This window comes from Caloenas nicobarica, chromosome 4, assembly GCF_036013445.1.
Source record: "Caloenas nicobarica isolate bCalNic1 chromosome 4, bCalNic1.hap1, whole genome shotgun sequence".
Classification (NCBI taxonomy): Eukaryota; Metazoa; Chordata; class Aves; order Columbiformes; family Columbidae; genus Caloenas; species Caloenas nicobarica.
The window spans coordinates 70,166,746-70,191,502 of record NC_088248.1 but is presented as its reverse complement, the minus strand read 5'-3'; the positions used below and the strand labels follow the sequence as shown (position 1 = coordinate 70,191,502).

The following is a 24,757-nucleotide window of genomic DNA, read 5'->3' as shown; positions in this document are numbered from 1 at the left end:
TAAGTGCAGGTAAGTGAAGTGATTTGTTTCAAGTCACAGTGGAGCAGTGGCAGAGATGCAACTAAAAACCAAGTGTAACATCTTGAAAATGAATGCTTTGGAACTTAATAATCCAATTCAGCAGTTTACAATAAAGCAGTTATTACTGAAAGCCATAAAATATTCTAATGAAGTTTTAACATGCGGCTATGATATCTAAGAATCCGTTTCAGTTCTCATTTCTCCCTTTATGGGATACTATTTCAAAGTTAATAGTATGGAATAAAAATGGATTTTGTTTATACTAACTGGAAGTTTAAAACATCATCCAACTTTTTAAATTTAGTTCAACTACTAAACAGATACATAAAGCATTTACTTTAAAAATTCACTTTGTAATTTTGATGTAACATTACTCAATATTAGGAAAACTTCATTCGGGATCTCAAAGGCCATTAAAAAAAGCCTGTTGTGCTCAAAAAAAAAAAATATTAGCTCAAAATGGATGTTTACCATAATAATGTCCACCAAAAACATACTAGATGAGAAGTGCAGTTCGGGAAATGGAAGACACAAGAAAGATCAATCTGGAAAAATAATATTTTTTGGTGCCATATAGCTGTAAGCTGTTGATAAAGAATTTCTAGGTGAATGTAAACAGCTTCTACCAGAATCCCAACCTAGTTCTGCAGGGCTGCAGTTAGTGATATGCTGACCCAAAGGAACAGTCTATTCTTATTTGGTTTATATTAGCCCAGGCTTGACACAGAACTAATACAGTTAATATGAAATTCAATGAGCTTGACGTATAAGATTAAGCCTGTGTAACCAACACCACTGTTGCTAAAAGCATATGTAAAGCAAAATAGTATTTTTTCCTACATACTCTCACCAAGTAAATTTCTTGTGAGCCTGTTGTTCTTGTTCCCAAAGAGATGACCATTCAGTTTTTAAATAAATTAATTTATCATCTTCATTAGCAGCATCCCAAGTACAGTCAGTTGAAGAGTAACCGGGAAGGCAAGGGTAATCGGTCTGATTCTTCACTAAGACAACAACTCCTTTTACCGATGAGGTTAAGACCTGCTAAGTATAATTACAATAGTGTTTCCTCTGACAGATTTCATGCAGTCTTATAAAGAAAATTTCCCAAATATTTTACAATATGAAATCTATTATGCACACTAGAGTTATTGTATACACCATTGACACAGTACAGGAATACGCAAGTGTTTCAGCCTTGAAACACAAATCCAGACACAGACATGGTAAAAAGCAGAAAAAAATACTTGAATTAAACAGCCTCACTTGAAGTATACAAATACCAATTTAGCCCAAGCGGTTTCTTTTTTAAGTTTTACTTGGTAACTAAAAATAAAATGTAGTCAGAAATATTGAGGTTTACCTTGGTTTACATTTATATTTTGGTAAGCAATAATACAAAGAAGTGGTCAAGGTTCTAGGCTTCCAATGAACATGGGTTTGCGTTTGTCACATGCACAGTCCAAATGGTTCTAAAAAACTGACTAAACAAAACACATCATCCACTAACCTGCTCTGAGTTGAGCTGTGAAGAACCATCTTGAAATATCATAGTAGTTACAAAAGCCACTGCCTTTTCTATAGTTGCAAGCAATTTTCTTTTTTCTTCATATCCCAAACTCCTGATATCACAAGGATAATTTTCAGAAGGCTGTGTTTGCCCAGAAGTACAGTTGTATCTTCTTTCCTGTGAAGAAGTGTAGATCTTTACAGGCAGTCTTCTTGTTTTCTCTGAACAACATATTGGCACATCTTGCTTTCTTTTAAGGGGAGCAGCTATGTTCTTTTCACCATCCTTTGGGTTTTTTTCTTCTACCGAAAGATTTCTTTTTCTATATCCCCATGTTGGCAAGTCTAAATCCTGGAAACAGCTCACTATTTTGGTATCTTGACAGCCACGCATTTCATTGGTATGTACTGTCTTGGCTATCTGACCAGCAGTACTTTTTTCAAGGCTGGCAGATGTTTTTAATAAGCCAACTGTGGAATCATGAATCTCCTGAAAAAATTGGAAATTTTTTAGTGAACCAATTATTCAGCTTACTAGGAGAAATACAAATAAATGTACATGAGCTAATTTAGATATGCTTTTCAGGAAGCGGTATTTTATTAAAAAATATTGATACTAACAAAAAGTCAGTTTAGAAGAACCATGTTACATAAAAGAAAATTCAATTATTTATCAGTAAAGATTATTTTGTTGATTTATATTGCTTACATCCAAAACCATCAGGTTTTTTAATCTAACTTTAGTTCAACACTAAAAATGGCGAATTAACAACTGTAAGATGCATCAAGTCCAGTAGCCTCTCTTCCATAGTGACTGGGTTATTGGTGACCTTTGCCTGAAGAGATAAGAGACCATTTCCATCTTCAGCTTCAATATTCAGAGCTTTTTTCATGACAGCTTAGTTTAGTAAAGAACTTATAGAAGGGCACCATAATGACTGCTTTGGAAATTCAAGCACACTGAGTCAACTGGATTTCCACCAATTTCTTCAAACAACTTACAAGACGTAAAAATATATATGAAAGATGCAAAGAAGAAGTATCATGAGGTATGTGAATAAGTATTCTATTCTGTTTAATTCACTATGCCCAGAACAGCTTTCCTACTCCAGATAGTCCCTGGATCCCTTTACAGCAGCATGCTATTAAATAGTATTAAGCAAGAAGTTGCATGGTAATTTTACGATTCTACTCCTTCATCCTTGATTTCCTTCAGAAGTTTCCTTGATATGCCACTGGCCTCAGTATTTTCTTGCTGATTATTTTGCTAGTTTCTTCTACAGCCTCTTGAGCTGAGATAGAGTCTCTGTCTTGATTTCATAAACAATGACTCTGGACTGGCAACTGGCAACCCTTCCAAGATTCCCCAAGGTAAATGTGTATTTAACTATTTACAGATATAGAGAGTTGTATCTTCCCTCAATACTCCTCTTATGCCTTGATCATCAACATGTCTTATAGGAGCTGGTAAGTTTTTGACTCCTGAGGCATTTGAAAAAAAAAAAAAAATGATGTATTGCTAGTGATGCATTTGCAAGCTGTTTCTCAGAGTTTATTTGGACTACGCTATTGTACATTTACATTCAACTTACTCGAATGAGGCAACTATAAAAGAACACAAATTCTTGTAAGTTCAGCCTTTTGCATGATGGTGTTTTTAGCTGTCTCCTTCATACTGTTGCTTAGCCATACTTTTTCCTGGACAGATTTTAGTATTCACTTTAAATCTCCAATATTCTTTTGAATAAATCTCTATACTACCTACAAATGTTTGGTTTCCAGAGGGGATACTCCATATATTTTCTTTTAAAAGTTCATTTTTATGTAATTTCCTTTTCTGAAATGAAGCATTGATGTGGTGACTTCTCTATCTTTTAATACCTCAGAAAGATTATAGTCCCTGTCAGAGCATCTTTCGGCAGGAAGATTTTCAATATGATCTCACACAGAATCAAATAAAAACCAATCTATCTTTTAAGTTGTCTAACTGTTGAACAAAGCAGTTGTCTCCCAATTCTTAATCTCAGCATCATACATAAGTGTAACATTCACCCACTCAGCTGAAAAGTAACTGAAGTCTCTCATAATTACTACATTTTCAGCTCCTGTAGCACAGCCAGTCTCCTTTGGTACTTCTTCTGTCATTACCATTCCAAAAACTAAGGCTTTCTCACTTCAAAAGAACCACAAGTTACTACTCTGCAGGGCTCCCATCCATTCCCCCAGATGACAATTTTCACTGATTAAGGAATATTGTCCATCTCTATTCAATCAGTATTGACTGAGCAACCCAGGATGACAAAGCCCATTTTTTTTCTTGTTTTGCAATATTCCTCAACCCAGTTCCCATATTCCCAAACCTCGGAACTACGAAAAAGGTTTAGACTGAATGAGATCATACTTTACAGGACCAGCTCTACAGCTAAAATACAATTAACAGGTTTACGTAAATAGAAAAAGAGAGCTAATAAGCTTTTGCTACTACCAAAATGAATAGTGGTTGTTCCGAAAGAAGACAAATCAACTGGACTTAGGCAATGCTAATCAAAAAGTGGACATTATAAAAAGTTAACCATAAGTGGACAAATAATAGCACAGAAGGACCAAATGCTTAAGAGCCGTAGAAGAACAATGAATCTAATCGAGTGTATTCTCCAGTCAAACTGGAAATAGTTTTATTGTTTAACGCAGTAGAATTTGAATTAGGACACTCAAGTAATTATAGAGGCAGGAATAAGCAATTCTCTTTCAAAGGTTCAAAAATAAGAACAAAGCAATTTAATTATCAAGTCAGAATAATACAGCTGGAACTACAATTAACCACAGAGAGAAGCAGCAGCTTCCAGGAAAAACTGATCTTCTACTAGAAATAAAGACATGGCTGGAAGTAGAGAAAACAGCTCCCAGGATGTCGTTTCATAATTTATGTGCATGTAGGAAAATTTCACTAGATGCAGCGAGTCAGAATTAGCATCTCATCATCACAAAAAGAGGTTCCACTACTATCTATGTGCACCCACGCTGCCTGTCGATTTGTGAGCCAATTAAATTTGTAGGAAACTATCCCACCCCACAAAAAAAACCAAACTTTTTTTCCATCTTGGCCAACCTGAATTGACTTGCTGAAGTGTGCAACGTGCACCAGAGTCAGAGTAAGAAAGGTTGTGAAATTTGCAGCTGGGACAGGAGTACACTTGCAGTACCTACAACTCATCAGTTAACTCAATGGATCTTACAACCACAGCCTGAGCTGGGGCTACCCCAGTTATCCAGTCCCATTCTTGTACTGGCACTCATTCGCATGTACCAAAACCAAATTCAGAGAGATGATTAAACCAAAAATTTAATTTCCTAACACGAAGTAATTTTTCATATCAATCACCTCACGTTATGTAATGACAAGTACCAGCCCATGGAAGGACAAAAAATGTAAAACAAGGAAAAGCAGAACAGAAGGAATAGGTGGCGAGACTTAGACTGGCTTACAGTGCTGCAAACCCACAAATTAAGGAGATTAATCTGTCCCGATTTCAGCTGGGATAGTTAATTTTTTTCCTATTAACTGGTAAAGTGCTAAGTTTTATATTTAGGATGAGAAGAATGTTAGTAACACACTGATGGTGTAAACACTGCTTAGCAACAACTAAAACAAGTCAAAGGCTTTTCAGCTTCTCATACTGCCCCGCCAGCGAGGAGGCTGATGGACCACAAGAAGCTGGGAGGGGACACAGCCAGGGCAGCTGACCTCAACTGGCCAAAGAGATATTCCATACCATAAGACAGCATGCTGAATATAGAACTAGGGGCAAATTTAGTTGGGAGGCTGCTGCTTGGGAACTGGCTGGGCATTGGTCAGCAGGTGGTGAGCAATCGCACTGTGCATCACTTGTTCTCAATATTATTTTATTATTTTCCCTTCATTTTCTGTCCTATTAAACTGTCTTTATCTCAACCCACAAATTTTACTTCCCCTCCTATCCCACTGGGTGTGAAGAAGTGAGCGAACGGCTGCATGGTGTTCCGCTGCCTGCTGGGTTAAACCACAACAAATCATACAAGCAACACTCACAGAGCAGAAAAAAAATGAAGTGCCACTAGCAACTCTGGAAAAGACAGAGTGGTCTTCTGTAGGAATACATCCAGGTAACAAAATAATGTGTTAAGCTTCATCCACACAGTTGTTATAGGGACATTTAGTACACAGAATGATGTGTTGATTCAAAATAAGTTATGTAAAGGCCACATTATATATTGGCTCTTCTGTAGAGCACATGGGCATCATATGGGCCTTGCCAGTTATGGATGATGACAATTTACAAGATGTAAGCCACATCACTACTACTGTGAAAAGAAGCTTGCTGCATTTTGAGGGATTTTTGGGGGTGCTAGTGCTTTTTCAGTGACAGAGGTCTGAGAACCTTTTTAAACCCTGGTTTAGATAGCTAAATATGGCAACTCCATTTTTTTCTGATCAATCTGTCACAAAAGACTAACTTCCTATAACAAGGAGAGCAGAAGTAGGGCCAAGACTCTCATAGGTAAGTAGATGACAAGTACAAAATAAGACAGAGGAAAGTTAACTATGAGTATATGCACTATATTGTGATAAAGCTTATTATGAAAGACCCAGTCTATAACAACTTCAAACCTTCTACAAAAAGACTGCTTTTAGTGATCGCTAGTCTTAAAGTGTGCTTGCCTTTTCATTTTTCAGACGTGCATCCTTATCGCCTAGTTTCTTTTCCTTTGTCTTCTCTATACCTTTAAAAAAAGAATGGGAAACATTTTACAATTTCAATTAATCTGAGAGCAGTGCATATAACTTGGGTTACATACAGTGTTCCATTACTGACACTTTCACCAAACCTAAAATAATTGCAATAAAATTTTCCATGACAACTATTTTCCTCAAATTAATATTATGCATGCTTAAAAAGGCCCTACATATGCATATGCAAAAGCGTGATATGTCCCCGTTAAGAAAAAACTAATTCAAATTTGCTACAAAGCAGACAAACATTTTCGACAGTTTTCAGAAAAGGCATTACTGTCATACTGTAAATATGCATATTTCTTTTTTTCAAGCAAATACATTCCATCTTGGTCGAGGTAAAGCTGGGGGAATGGGCAAGAAATAAATAAATAAATAAAAAACTCTACACACTTCACACAGTTGAACTGTTTTCTTAAGCAGTATTATTCCATAATTCTCTTCAGTAAAATCCTGTTTGCATATATATTTTAGCATATTATGCCCTACAGAGAACTGACCATGCCTCACTGCAAAGGATATTTTTTTCTACATTGTTCATCCTCGCAATAGAACAGCTATTGTAAGACCAGACAAGAACAGAGAGCAAGGTGAATTCAGACCTATCCAACTGACAGAAGTCAGGTAGTGACTAACACCACAAGCAGCAGGAGGGCTGTCAGTGGTGGGTCTCAGACAGAGCCCTGTGCTGCAGCACGGCTGTCAGCCTGTGCCCAGTGCTGAACCACCACTGACATTTACCCTACAGCTGTGAAAGCAGAAAGATGCTGCAGTTTAAGGAAATGCACCTCAGGACTCTGCACCATGCCAAATGAAACAGTTAGGACATGCCTTCAACACTGCCCAGTAGCCCCAAGAAAAGGAGAAGGAAGTGATAAAAGTACAAGGGGCAACAGGACAGCAGTAATTACAAACTCAGTAGGTACAGGAAGGGGAACAGTGAAAAACAGAACTCTGCTGAAGTACATGTGTCTCCAGAGTTTGCAATTAGTTGGACTCCTTTATCTCTAGATTAGAACCATAGAATCATTTAGATTGGAAAAAACCTTTAAGATCATCAGGTCCAACTGTTCAATTCTTCTACTGCTCAGCCAAAAGACACCTCATGGGAAATACACATATTTTGTCTCCTAACTCCTAGTCCATACTGAGTACAACACTCCACTGCCGTTTTCAGCTATGAAATCTGCATTACCAGCAGCAAGGCACCTTCTGAATCTAATGTGCTGATGACCAATAGCAAACAAAGCATAAGGGGATCTATTTCTGTTTACTGGAACTGTTTTAAAAAAATTTTGTCTAGGCAAACCAGGACTCTGTACTTAAAATACTAAAAACAAACCAAGAAACAAACAAACAAAAACCAAAACAACAAAAAACCCCAAACAAACAAAAAACCAAACCAAACAAAACCACCACACACAACATACAAAAACAGCCACCACGTTTTCAAAGACTAACTACCCTAGTCTCCAGAAAAAAACCAAGCTTATTACTTTCTAGTATTACATGCAGGTTCATGTTGGTGTATGAGTAAAATCAGTTATTTATCTCCATCTCAGAGTACTAACCTGAGCTGTTAAAACAATTAATCTGGCATAGCTGTATTTGTAGCTTCAAACATTTTAGATTTGGCTTTCTTGATACTTCCTACAACAATAAAATTATAACTTAAGAATGATAGTAACTGAGCTTACATTTGGTGCTTTTGTTTCACAGCTAAAGACTTCTTGACAAATGCACCCTCGAGAGAATTGCATTTCTCTCCTTCAGTACGACAGGTACCTAAAGATCTATGCAACCTCCAATTTCTGGTTTATGAAAAAGTTTCACCAGATGGCAGTAGAAACCCATCCTTGCCTTCAAACTCCTCCTTAAGGCTAGATGGAACCATTACAAGCTCTACTGCCAAGATAACCACAGAATTTCACCTGCTAGTTGAACTTTGCAGATATTTGTCCTATTTGAAACTAATATTCACCTTCTAAAGACAAACAGTTTTTGCAGTAAATAGAATTTGATCTTTAAAGATCTCTCAATAAAATGTAGTTCAATACAGTTTTAAACAGATCAACTAACATGACAGGTTTGGGGTTTGGTTTTTTTGAAGGAGGCACTTCTTGTTCTCTCCAGATCCATGCTGAGCAGCTAGAGCTATATACACAGCAATTTCCTAAAAGCAATTCAAATAATTTGTTCTTAAGCCTGTACACTACACAGAAAACAAGTGCAAGAAAAGCTAGTCATGTGTCTTGCCACCACTAAATGCTTATACTGTTCTTTCACTCCCCAGTGAATGAAGATTTAGCAGCACTACAAAGACAGCAAGCTCATTTGGCTCAAGATACCAGGCACCTTCATGGTGTTTTCTAAAACAGAGAATTTGTAATTTTACAGCTTGACATAGAGTGAATGGGTCAAGAGCAGACAACGACATAGATATCGCACAGAACACAGTTCCCAAGCCTAAGACAAAAAAAGGTTACACAGGAAAACTAAGCAAGGGAAAATTACAAGGTGGAAAGAGAAATGGAATGGCAATTAAACTGGGTCTGAAAAGAGCTCTGAGTTTCCTTACAATATTATCCCATTTTAAAATGAACCCACTCCACATTTCTTAAAATGTGTATCAGTGATTTACACAGCAATGAACTACCACCCTTTTCACTGCTACACCATCAGGCTCTACTGATCCAATACTTTACTACCAAAAAAAGAACCTGAACAGTTATTTACGTAACACTGAGGCTGCAACAAACACCATGTATACAAGAATAAATGCTGGATTTAAATCCCATCCACCAGATGATGTTCCAGGAGAAAACACAACTGAAATTTAGCAAAATTCTTAAATTTTATCTACTTCTTTCCAGAGCTACAAAGCTGTCAGACTATGAAATGCAAAGAATCGAGAATAAAAATCCCATCTTGCAAAACCTCCCTAGTATCCACAACATTCTGAGTCAGATTTGCTCAACAGAGTCAAAGATCTGCTGAAGCACTTTTAATATTACCTAATGTGCTCTACCACTGGGACTTCTGTTCGCTCATCTCCCTAGAATTTGACAAGGAATGAGTTGCTAATGAACATGTGTTTAAAGGACAGACATGAGTCTGGAGAGTTCACAGTTCTGGCAGGTTCCCATTACCTCTAGTGATCTTTAAGTATCTGGAGTCTCTAGAGTATCTAAAGTTAACATATACATTTAATTTACAGTATCAGTTAATTAACAGTTTGAAATTCTCATTTACTTCTATACTACATGGCAAGAACAGGAAAAAAAAAAGTAATGAAATTGAGGGTACTGGTAATATCTTAGATCTTTGCCCTCATATTGCATTACTTAATCAGAAAAGTCCCAGCAAATGTCAGTTACAGCCTCATTTCACTTGTAAACCTGGAAATGTAAAGCCTCAGGTTTTTTTTTTCTTTTTAAAAATAGGGACTAGAGGTTTGATATTGTTTTGTTTGTTTGGGTTTCAGTTTTTCAACTGAAAATGGAAACGCTTAAACAGGCTAAGGTTTACTCACTCTGGTTATTTTTTCTGTTAGTCTGAACTCCTCCTACAGGAACAGACTGCAAAGCTGTCATAATCCTTTGAGCAATATCAGATAAAGGCACTTGAGAAGCCTCACATCCTATGTAAGATGTGTACCGTTCCATTTTTAAGATTAAACCTAAACACAGAACACACATATATTATGCAAGATATCGGGGCCACCAAACAATCTGCACTTACATTCTGTTGAAACTGAAGACAAAATACAGCTAACATGTTCCGTCATTCTCTTCGACAGCAAATGACATTTCCTCCCTGCCATGCATATCAGTTTCTAAGTATTGTAAATAAAAATCAGCAATTTGTAATAATGAATGAAAACCACTACATGAAACTTCTTTGAAATAGTGTTTTAATACACCAATAAAAATTAAGCAGTCCTATTAGGTAAAGCTAACTTCTAATAAAAAAAAAAAAACACCTCTGACAAATAAACCAAGAATTATCATTTATGTCTGAAATACTTCCTCTTTCCTAAACATCTTTAAACTACTCTATATCTAGTGTATACATACATTTACTGTTATTGGCACTCAGATTTTATAAAGAAGAAAACCTTTCAAGTAGCTGCCAAAATAGAGCCAACACAAGAGGCAGGAAACAAGAATTATCATAATATACAAACAGTGATGTGTTTTTTCAGAAAATACTTATCATAAAAGACCTATATTCCTTAAACTTTGTATAATTGATGTACTCATGTACTATTAAATATTAATAAACTATAACTATTTTAATGTTATTTGTCAATTTAAGAAACAGGTCAGCAATATCTGAGGTCTCTACAAGCTTACACAGCAGCTATTGCTGTTCTAAATTTTATCCTTTTTTGAAAAGCAGTTGCTTTTCCAGTTGACCTGTAGCCATATTCTAGAACACATACAAAATACTTAGAGAGCCCCTAAATGTAACATATACAGGAGAATTAGAAACAACGGTGTCCGCATTGATGACTTTGCTGTCTTTATATAGTTAGACCAGCACAATGCATAAAACTTACCACAAACACAACATAAATATCCAAGATTTTCAAAACAGTTGAAGGATTCAAGCTGTGCAAGCCGACTGCTCTACCAAAACCTGCTGCTAAGTATGTTATTTCTATACAAGTTAATAACTAGAGTCCTGTTACTTTGGTGTTCCCCCACCAAATCCGGTGCATGAGTAGACTTTCAAGTCATTTAACCATCAAGTGAACAATATTTCCTCTGCTTATATGGGAAAATTTTTCTTAGCTCAAGACCACAGGCAGATTGCAAGTTTGAATACTTACAAGTACAAACACGTGTATCCATCAGACCGCATTAGTATTGGCTATATCTATCTAGCTCTAATTTTACAGTAAGCATGCAGAAGAGACAGAATGGTCTTTCCCATGGTACTCCAGGAGTCAGAATCTTTCCCCACATACAACTGTTCCTGACTTTTATAAGTAAGAGCAACACTTTCTTGCACAGGGTAAAAAACACTCCCTGACTTCTCAGGGTGGGAAGCAGCAGCCCTAAAGCCTCAGGGGCATATCAAAATGAGAACCTAGCAGATTAAATACAAACAAGACACAATGCATGAGAACACATCTAAAACCAACACACCAATTCACCATAAATATTGACAACACTGAATTGAATTTATAGTATTTGGCATTTAATAATAAACACAATGTATAGAGAGAGTTAAGCAGCATGAAATCCAGATATAAAAGACATCCAACCAGTCAGTTAAAAAATTTAAACATTTAAAAATAAGTTATACTTACATAAAAGTTAAAAGTCTGCCATGAAAATAGTTTTAAGACTACTGAAGTTAAAGCTAATTTACTAACCCTCACCAACATGTACAACACTTGAAAGCAAGCACAGCTGATCTCGTCAAAATATTAAAGACTGGAAGTTATCATACTGTAAAAGCCTATTAAGTTCCATTGGTACATTAGGGAGCTATATAAAAATTTGATAAACAGTCTAACAATGCACATGAACATAAAGTGTGAAAGTATCAGGACTCCGAATTGAACTGCCTATCACTATAAATTATAGAGCAAACTCCAAGTCCAAAAGATAAATTTAAACTCATTTTTCTTTGAAAAGCCCAGTATGAGTAGGTACTGGTTTAAACAGAGAAGGTAGGCCATAAGTTAAATTAAGAGATAACAGAATGGTCTTAACACAGATGGTCTTGGTACTTGAAACAGATTCTGGTACATATTCCAATACATTTTTAACAAAACCGAATCTTCTTAGGAGAACTGTAAGGGAAACAATTACAGAATATCTGCCTTGCAGAACTCTCCTGTTCAGAAGAAGCAGATTACATTCACGTTCCAAAACCTGGAATGCCTTCTCCGCCTTAAGTTTTCTTGCATGCTAAGAACATTTGATATGTGAACTGAAAAATAATCAAGGGTACGAAATGTTCCTTTTTGTGCTATGCTGTGTGCAGTGGAAATCAAGATACAGGCTAGCAGAAGAGCAGTCTGGATGTAATTCATTCAAATAACCAATGTATTACTTTGTATCACAGAACTCTAACAAAACTGAGATTTGAGCATGGTGGGCAGGTGCCAAAAGCAGCATACAATCCAAACTTGGTAACTGTCGCAGTTAAACATGCATTGCAATGGTAGGTAAATGTTAGCCTTGATAAGCTAATACTTATCATTCCATAAACTTGTAGACAGTTTACATTAACATGTTTTCCTTTTTAAGAGTACATTGACGTTTAAACATTAAGAACTTCACTGGTGGTAAAATTCTCATCTTCCAGACCACCGGCTTTAGCCTCAGCCTGCTGTTCAAGCTTCTCCACCATCTCTTTCAAGTGGTCTTGGTCTTTGAAAAAATACACATACAAGTTCCTTTCCATCTGATGCAGTTTATTGGACTCTAAAAAGTTTCTCTTTGACTTCACATCGGCAAGCAGATCCACAAGGAGTTGATTCAGTTTCTTTAAATCAACCTCCAGCTGGTGAAACTGCTCAGTAAGTTCCTAACAAAAAAGACAAGACAAAAAATCATTACTTTTATATTTTTAATACACTGGCTGAATTAGAAATAAAGTTTTTTGCTTTTGATAGCCACTTCTGCTTGTAAGTGAAAAGTCATCACAAGAAACAGAAACATAGGTGATGAAGGATTCCACTCAATATATGTAACTTTAGAGCTCCACGTAACAGTACTCACATCAGGTTTGAAAATGTAATTCATTTACTTGTTTACTAAACCAGTTAAGACCATAAGAATCTGCCCCTCAATTAGACAGATGGTTGAATAACATTTTCAATCAATTACAAGTCTTTGTAGCTAGTCAAATCTTAATAAACAAAAAAAACCAAAACAAAACCCAACCAAACAAAAAACCACACAAAAACCACACAGGAAAAAAGCTAATTCAATTTTTAAATTAAATCATTAATTACCAGCTACAATTTTCCCAACTGTCATCCTTATGATAGTTCAGTGTAAGTAGGCTAGTCATCTATTTGCGCATTATTTCCTAATTAAAGGAATTACTTTTCTTGAAAAACAGAAGCAGTAGAAAGAAATGTCACTATGTTTTAAGAAGTAACTTGAATCAATAGAAAGGTATTTGATAGATTTAATAATGTATTATCCCTAAAGACGTATTGTTCCAATTACAAAGTTTCATTATTAAACAAAGACTGTTCTGTGTTGCAAATTCCCTTGACAGATGGAAGTGTTAAATATATTTTCTTGTACTTAACCAAGTAAGTATTATGTACCAGAAGACCCCCTTCAATCCATTTCTTAGATATCTACAATTACTTAAAAAATCAAACCACATTGCATTTGACAACCCTATTGCCATTTAAAAGAGGCTCTAAACCAAACACCTGGAAACTCTGTAGCAGGATTGTCCTGCTAAAACTGTCCTTCAAAATTCTGATATTCTTATTTTGTCCAAATGAGCCACATACAACCAGACTTTTTAAGGGGTCAGACTATACTATTCAGGTGTTACAGGCAACAGGTAAAAACACTTGTCTCAATAAAGAGAAATTTAAATTAATTTTCCAGTGACACCATATCCAGACAACATATTTCCCACACCATAAACTTACTAGTAATACAGGACTGTACATGCCTTGGAAAGGAATTAAAAGTTAAATGCAATTATTTGCTCAGAAACAAAAAAAATATTATCTGAAAACATTTACAAAATTCTAACATTTGCTAAGAACAATACAAATACTGGGCCCATCATCATTACGCTATTAAATTTGCTGCTGATATGTGAGGGCCTGTTTGTGTGTCTACAACCTTCATACCATGTTTTTCTCACTAAAAGAATACGGCACACATCAATGTAATAATTTTAATAACTAGATAACAGCTTACCTGACTACGGAGTTGTATCTGATTTCCTCCATGATATAGAGCATCATAAAGGGCATCTATATCATTTTCTAGCTTGGACAAAAGGAGAGACTGTTCTTGAGAAGATGCTGCTAGCTGATCTTGTGCTGCAGCACAGTCCTGCTTTAACTTCTGAGCCATCTGCTCCAGGTTTTCATATGTTTTAAACAATTGCTGGTTTTTATTTTCTCCTTCCAGAAGCTGATATAGCCTGTGACAAATGAAATTAGACACAAGCATTTTTAAGTTTCCTAAGCGCTCCTGTCATTATTAGTCAAGAGAAGACATTCATGCTGAGAAGTCAGAGGACTAGTAAAGGACAGTACTGCTCCAGGTACTCTTACAACACTGCTATATCTCCCACTAATTTAATGATTATATATAGCTAGGATGTGATCAATAGGACTCCAAAATATTTAAATATTAAATTAACAGCAATGAAATACCAAAGTAACCATTAATAAGTACACAATGAATGCAAATAGAAATTGACAATGTGCTTTTGCCAGCTATTTCCCAACACGTCAAGGACAACAAAGTAAGATCCAACTTTAAGGGCTGAAAAACAGCAGAATTCAATGGCCAATGAGAAATAAGATAAATCTTTATGACATTTTCAAGCTTCCTGGACTATTTTCCATTTTCTATCCATGAAGAAACTGCTAAGAAATTCTCCAATTAGTTATGAGTCATGCAAATGACAGCAATATTTGCCGTACCAAATTGTACGCTTACCCTGCATCAAGAAGAGCCTACTACGATTAGATATCTTTGCTCACTTGCTACCACCACCTCTGCATATTAAAATCTTCAGAAGCTGGAGCCCCAATACAGAATCTGATTGGCTTTACTAAGAGCAGGAGCTATATTTCAAAAGTAATTGAGTTTCTTTCAAGTGTCTTCTGCTTACAAACCCTTTAGGGGGTTTATCACTTTTTCAGCTTCCCTTCAAAATCATGAATACTAACGCATGCCTTTTTTTAAAAAAAAAAAGTGAAAAACTAGCCAGACAGTATTCTGATTCAGTGATTCAGACACTTAATAATAAACCTGAACAAAAACGTTACAATCTGTCAATGCAAATGCACAACGGGAACAAAATTAATGCAGTTATTCACTGTGCAAGACCATACTCAACTATCACTTCACAATTATTAAGACTTAATTACTTAGACGGGGAAAAACTAGACTCCTACATGGGTGACAGGACACTGAAGCCAGATGGCAAATCAAGCAGTAAGAATGAGCTAAACACATTTCATATATTGAACGAGTCGTTCCTCTCCCCTACCACACGGGGGTTTTGGCAGGCCAAGCTGAGGAGGCCATGCATATGATCTGGGAAATCATTGTTATTAACAGCTCCCTATACTTCTACTTCTAGAATAACTTTCAAGAGGTCCTATATCAGGGCACCACATAAGACAGGTTTAAACTTAAATATTCGTTATATTCTGAATATTGCTTGGGAATGCTTCAGCAATATTACAGACTGATAACCGAAGATTTTTTCCCTTGAGCAAACCTCAAAAGAATTTCAAAGGATAATCAAGAGGCAAGTCTCATATCTTGAGGGCTTCAATTCTGGAGAATTCAAAATGCTAATTAGCTATAGCAAGTAATTAAGAACTCAGCAACAGAAAGGGCCTAGCTTGCCTAAGCCTTTATCTCCCCAATATTATTTCAAAGTAAGTCAAAGTTCAATAGTGACTCTAATGCTTACCTACAAGAGAAACCATCATTTGAACTAATAGTTTTTCTCGGCTTTGCATGCTGAGTTTGCTCAGCTATCACCTGTAGTCTCTGTTGTAACTCCTTAGTGCTCTGTTTCAGCGATTCTACCAAATTCTCAAGGTGACAGCAGATCTCCTTACGTTTCTTCAACTCCATTTCACAGGCTAGCTCGATAAGTTCAAATGATGCTTTCTGTCTTACCAAATGCCTGCATATTTCATCTTGTCTTGAAGCATAATAGTCCTGCTGAGCAATCTGACGATCCAAGTAGCTTTTCACCACCGGAGCACACAACAGTCGTGCGTTCTCTTTCAGAAGAGGAAGCAGCTCTTCATTGTTTATCTGAGTTATATCTTGTTTAATTGTTGAAATTTCATCATTTAAACTAGATATTTTGGCATTGAGGTTCTCTTGTTTTCCAGTATCCTGCAAAAAGCCAAACATTTGTGAATTTCTTCCTGGTTCCCTCCAAGCCACTTCCCTAATGCACTTCTTCAGTTCACACCAGATTCACGTACTTCAGTCACATTGCAATCACTGCATCTTTTGTATCAGTGAAGTTAAATAAAACCACCACGAGCCGTTTTACAGAACTTTAAAACATAAGGCAAATACAGACTTTAAAAGTACATATAACTAAATGTATTTCAACAAACAGTAATTTCATTTCATTGCAGCACCAGGGAACAGTTTATTGTGAAAAAAATAGATGAGCTGTAATTTTACTTAGAACCCAGATTTCAAGCATGTCTAACTGAAATCTCAAATGCAAGCATTATTTTTTTTTTATATTTAGTCAGATGACTATCAATCTTTTTCAAACTACCCTAATCAATCAAGCCCTATATGCTCGTCATCCATAAATGAAAATATACAAACTGACGTGATGCCTCAAGTTAGTCCATGACTGGCATAAGTTAATATTTTTCCTTCTGTTACAATTTCTCCACATACTTAAATTGCAGTAGTCATATCCGCCCATCACTCACTTGTTGAGAGATTTCTGAGGCTTCAACTATCCGATCCATTTATTTGGTATTTAAAACACATCACCATAATGTCACCATATTACACATACTTGAGTTTCAAAAGAGTAGGTGATCTAAACATTTCAAGTTTATGCTATGGAATACAGATAGGAATACACTTCTTATATTAACTCCTCAATATCACAAAATTTCAACCAAAGTTAAGCTTTTGTTTGTTGTACAAACAACTGAGAGCCAGTTAAAATTTGACATTTCAAACTTAACCTAAACTGAAAAGGTACTACTAAATTCTAGGTTTTTTTAAGGTAGTAATTCTGGAAAACAGACTTAAAGGTACTCTGCGATACCAAAGAATTTCTGACTATAGAAACTGGAGCTATTTCACGTGAAGATTATCGTGCCTAAGACTAAAACTTGATAAAAGGGCAATTTTACCATGTAAAAATATTTGAAATCACAGTAATTCAACAATTCCTCTTACTAGATCCAGTGAACATGCCTGCCTGTTTAAAACTCACCTTCTGCAGCTTACCTTGTCGTTTAAGGACTGCAGCATGCTCTCCGCACATTTTATAGCTGAATTCATGCTCTCCTCTTTAGCTTGCATCTGAATTAGCTGGTGCTGAGCGCAAATAAACGCTGTCTGGAGCCTGGCCATCTCTTGACTCTCTTCATAAATTTCATCGGACCCATCACAAGTGACTTCTTTGCTTATATCTGCAAGTAGGAAACTGTCTTCATGTGAATTTTCAACCCATTCAGACATACCTTGATAAGAGTGGGTTTTTAAGTATGAAGTAAGTGCTGCGGTGCTTTGTTCTTCCTGAGACAAATATTTGTCCAAAGAAAGTTGGGAAAAAAACACTGGATGTGAACCCGACCCTTCTTCTGAATCTGAAGCAGTGAAGAAAGAGGCCAGTTTCTTAGTTGCATCTATAAGAGACTGCAGTTCATTACTGAGCTTATTATTTGCTGCAGTAAACACTGCCAGTCCTTCTTTCAAATCTTTATGTGCTTCTTCCTCTTCACTTTTTAATCTTTGTAGTACATGGCTGTTTGCAGAAATCATCTTTTGAAGCTTATTATGCCGATGAATTTGCAGTTTTTTTAACTTCTGAAGAGTTTGAAGCTCATCCTCTAATTTCTTCCGTTCCTTCTCTTCATCCTCGTCCTCTTGGCTACTGTTCTTTGAAGCCATGGGCTTCAAGGTTTTAAGGACTTCATCCAGTGCATTTCCTTCCAAAATGGGCTTACCAGACTCAAGAAGACTATCAAACTCTTGCAGTTCTGTTTCAGATACCACATACTGCTCATTTACATTTCCACAAAACCACTCCATAAATGATTTCTCTTCCGAAGACTCAAACAGCCAATCAAAATCTTCTCCATTAAGCTCATCAGCTTTTGGATATCCAATTTTCTTAAGAGTTTCCACAAAATCATTCCCACAGCTCATGATTAAAATTTTATTTGCAAGCAGAAAAGATCCAAATACATGAAAAAGTCTGGGGTATTATTCCAGTTGAAATTTTTTTGTCGTTTTAAATGAATATTCAGTATTTTAGTAAGAAGGTTCTGCACAGGAAAAAGAAGTGTCAGATCACACCAGAAAACTGAATGCTATTCTGCATTAGAGTTGCTATTGAAAAAGTAGAAACCAATTTTTATTTCAGAGATGTCTTAATACATTTTGTTCATCAAATCAGGACACATATTTTTACATTGGTTAAAGCCCTGATCTTTGCAAACACTAATGTTTTTCCTTAATTCATATACATTTACTATTAAAATAGAATACTACCATGAATTTAAAAGCAACAGGTATAAATATTGAGTAATTCATTAGCCTGCAAAAGTGATTTACTTATATAGTTTTCCTCACATTAAACAAAAAACTCCCACCCACAATCATTTTATCTCTTCCAAAATGAGAGGAGCTTTCGGTTTGTTCTAAAAACAAAACTACAGTGATGTTACACTACGCTTCGAGGTATTGCTTATAGTGATTATTTTTACTTCGGCAGCAAGCAGAATCTTGTCTTCTAAACCTCCATTTTAAAGTTTCCTCTGAAAATGGAACAAGAAATCCTTTAACATAAAAATATCTCAACATAATACTGCACTTTATTTACCAAGTATAAAAAAATAAAACTAAGATCAGTGTAAAGACTTGTGAAAATAGTCACAACTTAAAAGTTACAAGATAAAGGAGTTTGCTGTTTTGCTGTTTCCTAGCAAATATATCATCAGCTTTCGGATCCTAAAGTGAGCACAACAGACAGCAAAGAACAGGAGAAATTATCAAGAAAGTCAGGAGGCCTTATCTGCAATACGCTGGTAATATCAACGAGTTTTTTTAGTTTGGTATTACTTAATACTTTTTTTCTAGAACATACATTCCACCAGAAAACCCCACTTTGCCAGCCGGCCTGGAGGGCATGAGTGCTACACGAGTAAATGCATCCTTCTGAAATTCTGTGTATTTAGTCTATCTTAGAGTTACAGATTATATAAGAAACAGACTTGTTATGCAAGTTTCATGTCACAGAGCAGCCTTCCAACTGTCCTCTGCCCTCCATGCTAGAAAAGGGCTGTGGTCAAGGTAAATAAGTAAAACAGAGCGCACACAGCTTTCTGTATGTGTATGCGGATCACTGAAGGTCACTGACACTGCTGCTCGAACTGCCATCAAACACCATAGAATCCTTTCGGTTAGAAGAGACCCTCGGGATCATCAAGTCCAACCATAACCTGACTCTGGCACTAAACCATGTCCCTAAGAACCTCGTCTAAAACCTCCAGGGATGGTGACGCCACCACTTCCCTGGGCAGCCTGTTCCAGTACCTGACAACCTTTTCTATGAAGATTTTTTTCCTAACATCCAATCTAAACCTCCCCTGGCACAACTTGAGGCCATTTCCTCTTGTCCTGTCACTTGTTACTTGGGAGAAGAGACCAACCCCCTCCATGCTACAACCTCCTTTCAGGCAGTTGCAGACAGCGATCAGGTCTCCCCTCAGCCTCCTGTTCTCCAGGCTGAACAGCCCCAGCTCCCTCAGCCGCTCCTCACCACACTTGTGCTCCAGGCCCCTCACCAGCTTCGTCGCCCTCCCAACCAAACACAGCATCCTGGGACCCCTGAGGAAGCCACCCACGATCCCCACCAAGGGGCAGCCCCACGGCCACAGCCAGCTCCGCCTGCACGAGCGGGCCCCTCATGGGCTCGCTCTCAGCGCCAACGCGCCCAAACGCCGCCAGCCACGTCCCAACTCCGGGGCAGCTGCTGCCCGCAGCCCCACGGGGATCCCGGCCAAGAGCTGATCCCGGGCAGGGCAGGGCAGGACGAGGAGGTGGAGAGGGCACGCTGCGGTGGCTGCCCCACGCCGGTACGAGCGGTGCCCGGCCCCGCAGCCCTCGGTACTCACCACAGCGCTGTGTCCGGGCGGAGCGCTGACGGGGGAGAGACGCAGAAAATGGCGGGAAGGCTGAGGAGGCGCCCGCGCGCAGAGGGCGGGGGCGGGGCCGCCGCAGCGCCAACGGCTCGAAACGCCCGCCAAGCGCTAAGTCTCGCGCGGCCTCTCCGCCGCCGACTGCGCCTGCGCGAAGGCGCCTCCTCCTCCCCGCCCTCCTCCCGCCCCGCCCGCCTCCCGCCAATGGGGGACGGGGTCTTGCGCGGGGGCTGGGCGGGGCCGGCCCGCTGAGCGGTGATTGGGCGGAGCGCTCCATGGCCGTGGGCGGGTCCTCTCGTCAGGGTGTCCGAGCCCGCCGCGCTCCGCCCAGCCGCCGGTCGTGCTGCGGCCCCTTGCGCCCGGCGTGTGGGCGGGAGGGCCTGGGGGCCGCCTGGCTGCGCTTCGGCGTTGCTCAGCTTTGGTCCAAGCCGTGCCACAGGCCTGTGTGGCCACCAGCCTCCCCAGAGCTGAGCGACATGGCTGGCGGTGGCCACCACCCCTCTGCCCACGGTGGCTGTGACAGTGATTCATCCCTGCACAGTCCTTTTAGTATATTTTCCACGGGCTTCAGGTCCATGAATTTGCCTAACCTCCATTTGAACCTGCTGATACCCTCCGGAACTTCACAAGGCAACAAATTCCCGAACATCACTACCTGCTGCTTAAAAAAGCACTTTCTTACCCTCTCACAGAAACCCAGGCTGGTTGGGTTTGGAAGGGACCTCTGGAGATCACCCAGTCCAACCCACCTGCTGAAGCAGGGTCACCAGAGCAGATCACACAGGAAGGTGTCCAGGCGGGTTTGAATGTCTCCAGAGAAGGAGACTCCACAACCTCTCTGGGCAGCCTGTTCCAGGCTCTGGCACCTCACAGTAAAGAAGTTTCTCCTCATATTCAGATGGAACCTCCTGTGCTTCAGTCTGTGTCCATTGCCCCTCATCCTGTCGTTGGGCACCGCTGACAGGAGTCTGGTCCATCCTCTTGACACCCACCCTTGAGATATTTATAAACACTGATGAGATCTCCTCTCAGCTTCTCCAGGCTGAACAGACCCAGGGCCCTCAGTCCTTCCTCACAAGAAAGATGCTCCAGACCCCTCATCATCCCATGAAATGACCCTCGGCTGCAGCACTGCAGGGCTGGCGAATGCCCCTGCTGCATTTACCTTACCCGTGGCCTCCAGAGCGATTTAGAATCCACCAGTAAATTTCCCTTCAGCTCTTCTCTCCGGTTTGGAGGGTTCCATGATTTGCCCTGGGCAAAGCGAGTGCTCCGTTCCCCGATGATTTCAGTTGTCCTCTGCACCTTCTACAAGATCGCTGCGCCTCGCTCCAGGTGCAGAGACGAGGCTGCACCCATTCCCAGAGGCGTGGGTGCACCAAGGTTTTCTGCAACATCCTTCTCTCCAACGCCCTCCCTTACGATGCTCCGTTTTCTTGGCTGTTTCGTTGCTGCTGCCCACGGAGCCCCCAGAAGGCTCTCAGCAATGATCATGGGACGTATTCTGCATTGCGAGGGCTGGTTCTGAGCATCATGTAAAATTCACTAACAGTCTGAGCATCATCCTTTATCAGCCACTCCTCGCCTTTATCCGTCTCCTGTTTATGTTTCGTGTGCCACAATTTCTGGGCTCCATTGCTTGCCTTGCAACAGCCTCCTTGATGCTCTCACCGAGTCATGTAGGAGGGAGGTTTGGGCCACAGGTTTATGTTTGTGTCAAACATTTTACCTGGGCTTCTAGTACAGTGGTTTTTAAGCCTTCTCGGTGTTCGTAGACTTCTTGCTTTTGAACTACCCATTTAGGTTTTTCTGGCATTTCCCCCCATTTTCACATACGTAGTTTTCTTAAAATTGAGTATCTGTCTGCTTTATTTGTCTTGCTCTCTTCTTACAGTGTTAAGCTTAATTATAATGTGGTTGCTACTATGGAGCGGCTCACCCACTAATAGTTCTTGAATTAGATCTTCTGCACTGCTGAAGACTAAATTCAGAATGGTGGGTTTGTTTTTGTTTTTGTTTTTTCTTCTTTGTAGTTTCTAAGGCCAGTTATTCTAGAAAGAAACCATGTATTTCATCTGGAAGTGTTGTCTCTACAGTTCGCCCCAATGAGGCATTGACCAGGCCGTATGTGGGTGGCCGAGTCCTCCCACTACATGTCCTAAATGTGCAGCTTCTCTAATCTCTCTTAACGCAGTTGTTGAAATGAATCAACCCAGGGAAATGAGCAACCTCGCAGCTCAGCACAGCTGAGGCTTAAGTCACATGAGGTTTTCTAAATCAAAATCAGCACCTATATCACCTGCAAAGTGCAGTATGTTGATTTCTGGTATAATGTGGTCTGTGCAAGACGCTTTTAAATTAATCCCTGCCCTGGCAGAGAGTTCTCATGGGTAAAAAGGCCCGTAGTGTTGAATTCTTCCCCATCAGATTGCAGCCTGATATGCAGCTGCAATTTAAGCTATCTCAGGTTTTCAAATTGTCTTGCAGATAGAGTGCATTGCGCCTTTCCAGCGGGGAACACAAGCATTCGCTGGCTTGTTTCGTAAGATGACGCCACTTCAGTTCACTCAGTTACTCACACTAAAATCAACATGTCCTACGGTAGCTGGACAAAAGGAGGCTTGTGCTTCACAGTATAGGTTTTTTAAAAAACTCATAAGTATCAGTGCTTCCCATGTAAAAAATGACTGCGTAAAAGCACCTAGAAATCTTCCTAAAATCCTCCTGTCTTGAGAGCAATTCAGCTCTGAGGAGCCCGCCTCCTAGACAAAAGAAGACACATCTGATGAAAGATTGTCTGTCTTTTGTCTATCACATTGTCTGGATTGTTCCAACTAATACCTTCCGCTCCCTGTGTGACGTGTTCCTCTCCCTCTTTCCAGATTTGCATGCACACGATGTCCCACCTCCCTCCTGGCCTTTCACAAAACCTGCGTCCCCATCTGTTGAGCTGGGCAAGCAGGACTTTGTGCCCCTTTGGGAGCTTTTGGAGCTACCTACGCACTGGCCAGTAGCCACTGGCCACTGTGAAGAGCTCGGCCGGGCCAGCCTTCTGGCACCGTCAGTGCAGGAAATAATTTATTTCTCTTTCTACCCAGACATGGAATTTTCCTGGATGTTTTCACCATGGATTGTCATCACAGCCTCCATCCTATCTCTGCTTTGGTGAAAATTAGCCTGAAGGTTCAAAAGTTATCAAGGAAAAGAGGAGGGGAACAGATGGATGAAAGAGGAGCTGACAGACAGCATGATCTCATAATCCCCGCTGGCATAGGAATTCAGGCTAGAACTGAAATATTTTAGGTCAGAACATTATGCACTTAAACTTCTCATTTTGAAAGAACAAGCCTCTAATGTGAAACAAATTCTCATTTGTCAGATCATCGACTGGCTTTTAGGGCAGAGATTAAACAACAGCCTTGCCCTACAATCGTGTTACAAACAAATCTTCAAAATTCCTTCCAGCCCCTTTCCCCACCCAACCACAGCCCTGTATGCTTCAGTGTTTGCTTTTGCAGCTCCTTATGGGTCAAGATTGTTTTCCTCCGATTCATTTTTTTCTTGGTTGTGTTTGGTCAAAACATAATTAAAGGCTTACCTTACATTTTTTTATCCATTCTAGGAGCAGTTTTGCATCTGTGTTGGAGAACCAGCGAGGTTGCTTACACGGCGTGTTGCCTTCACAGGCTGTTTTATGGTGGATTCCAGCAGATTAAGACATAGGCATTCCTGGAAGGATCTCTGCAAGCTCTGCGCTATTCCATCGATGCCATGTTGTGTTTCTTCCACTGCAAAATTACGTTGTTGTGCCCGATACCTCAGAGAGAAGCTGTCGGGTACCCATTTGGCCAAGGCAGTAAGAAACAGCCGAGGAGTGCAATTGCCATCCCTCTGGGATGCATCTGTGAGGTGAAAAACTCTTATAAAAGTGTTGTGCTTATTACCGCTTTAGGATTTTGGTTCGGTTTATGAAAAAAAAAAAAAAGACAAGAGAAGACGTGGAAGTAAGTTTTTAGCTGATGAACTGCAACAGTGTAGAAACTTCTTTGTTTTGCATCGCACTGCACATCTGCTCACAGCAGCAGCAGGATGTTAGAGGTCCCCGCTGCAGATCGCTGGAGTCGCAACCACTCTTTGGAAACACCTGGTCCTAAAACGTAATTTGTTACTTTGAGCAAATTTATATTCTGAATTAAATACAGCTTTTGAAGTGCCATGTGAGCTTTTATTATAACAAAGTCAGAAGACAGAAATTTGGCACCAGCTTGCTTTCTCTCCCAAGCACATGTATCTTCTCTCTAGAGGAACGGTAGGTTTCATTCCGAGACCTTGTATTCCCAGAAAAGCAG

At 39.3% G+C, this 24,757-nt stretch overlaps 2 protein-coding genes across 2 annotated transcripts in view; both read right to left on the bottom strand.

Moving 5' to 3' along the window:
- The window catches only part of POLN (DNA polymerase nu), a 99,499-nt gene extending 89,533 nt beyond the window's left edge, over positions 1-9,966 (bottom strand). Inside the window, exons 1-4 of the mRNA XM_065634469.1 lie at positions 9,834-9,966; positions 6,230-6,291; positions 1,532-2,020; positions 872-1,062 (exon numbers count right to left, since the gene is read on the bottom strand). Of these exons, the coding sequence (XP_065490541.1) occupies positions 872-1,062; positions 1,532-2,020; positions 6,230-6,291; positions 9,834-9,966 (875 nt within the window). The remainder of the gene's footprint in view (positions 1-871; positions 1,063-1,531; positions 2,021-6,229; positions 6,292-9,833) is intronic.
- Positions 9,967-11,577: 1,611 nt separating this feature from the next.
- On the bottom strand, positions 11,578-20,454 carry HAUS3 (HAUS augmin like complex subunit 3). Its single transcript, XM_065634285.1, has 5 exons — positions 20,385-20,454; positions 17,491-18,533; positions 15,959-16,395; positions 14,218-14,446; positions 11,578-12,847 (listed from the first exon to the last, which is right to left on the bottom strand). The coding sequence occupies exons 2-5, from the start codon at positions 18,412-18,414 to the stop codon at positions 12,581-12,583; spliced, it is 1,857 nt and encodes a 618-aa protein (XP_065490357.1). The 5' UTR covers positions 18,415-18,533; positions 20,385-20,454; the 3' UTR covers positions 11,578-12,580.
- Between the last annotated feature and the right edge of the window lie 4,303 nt (positions 20,455-24,757).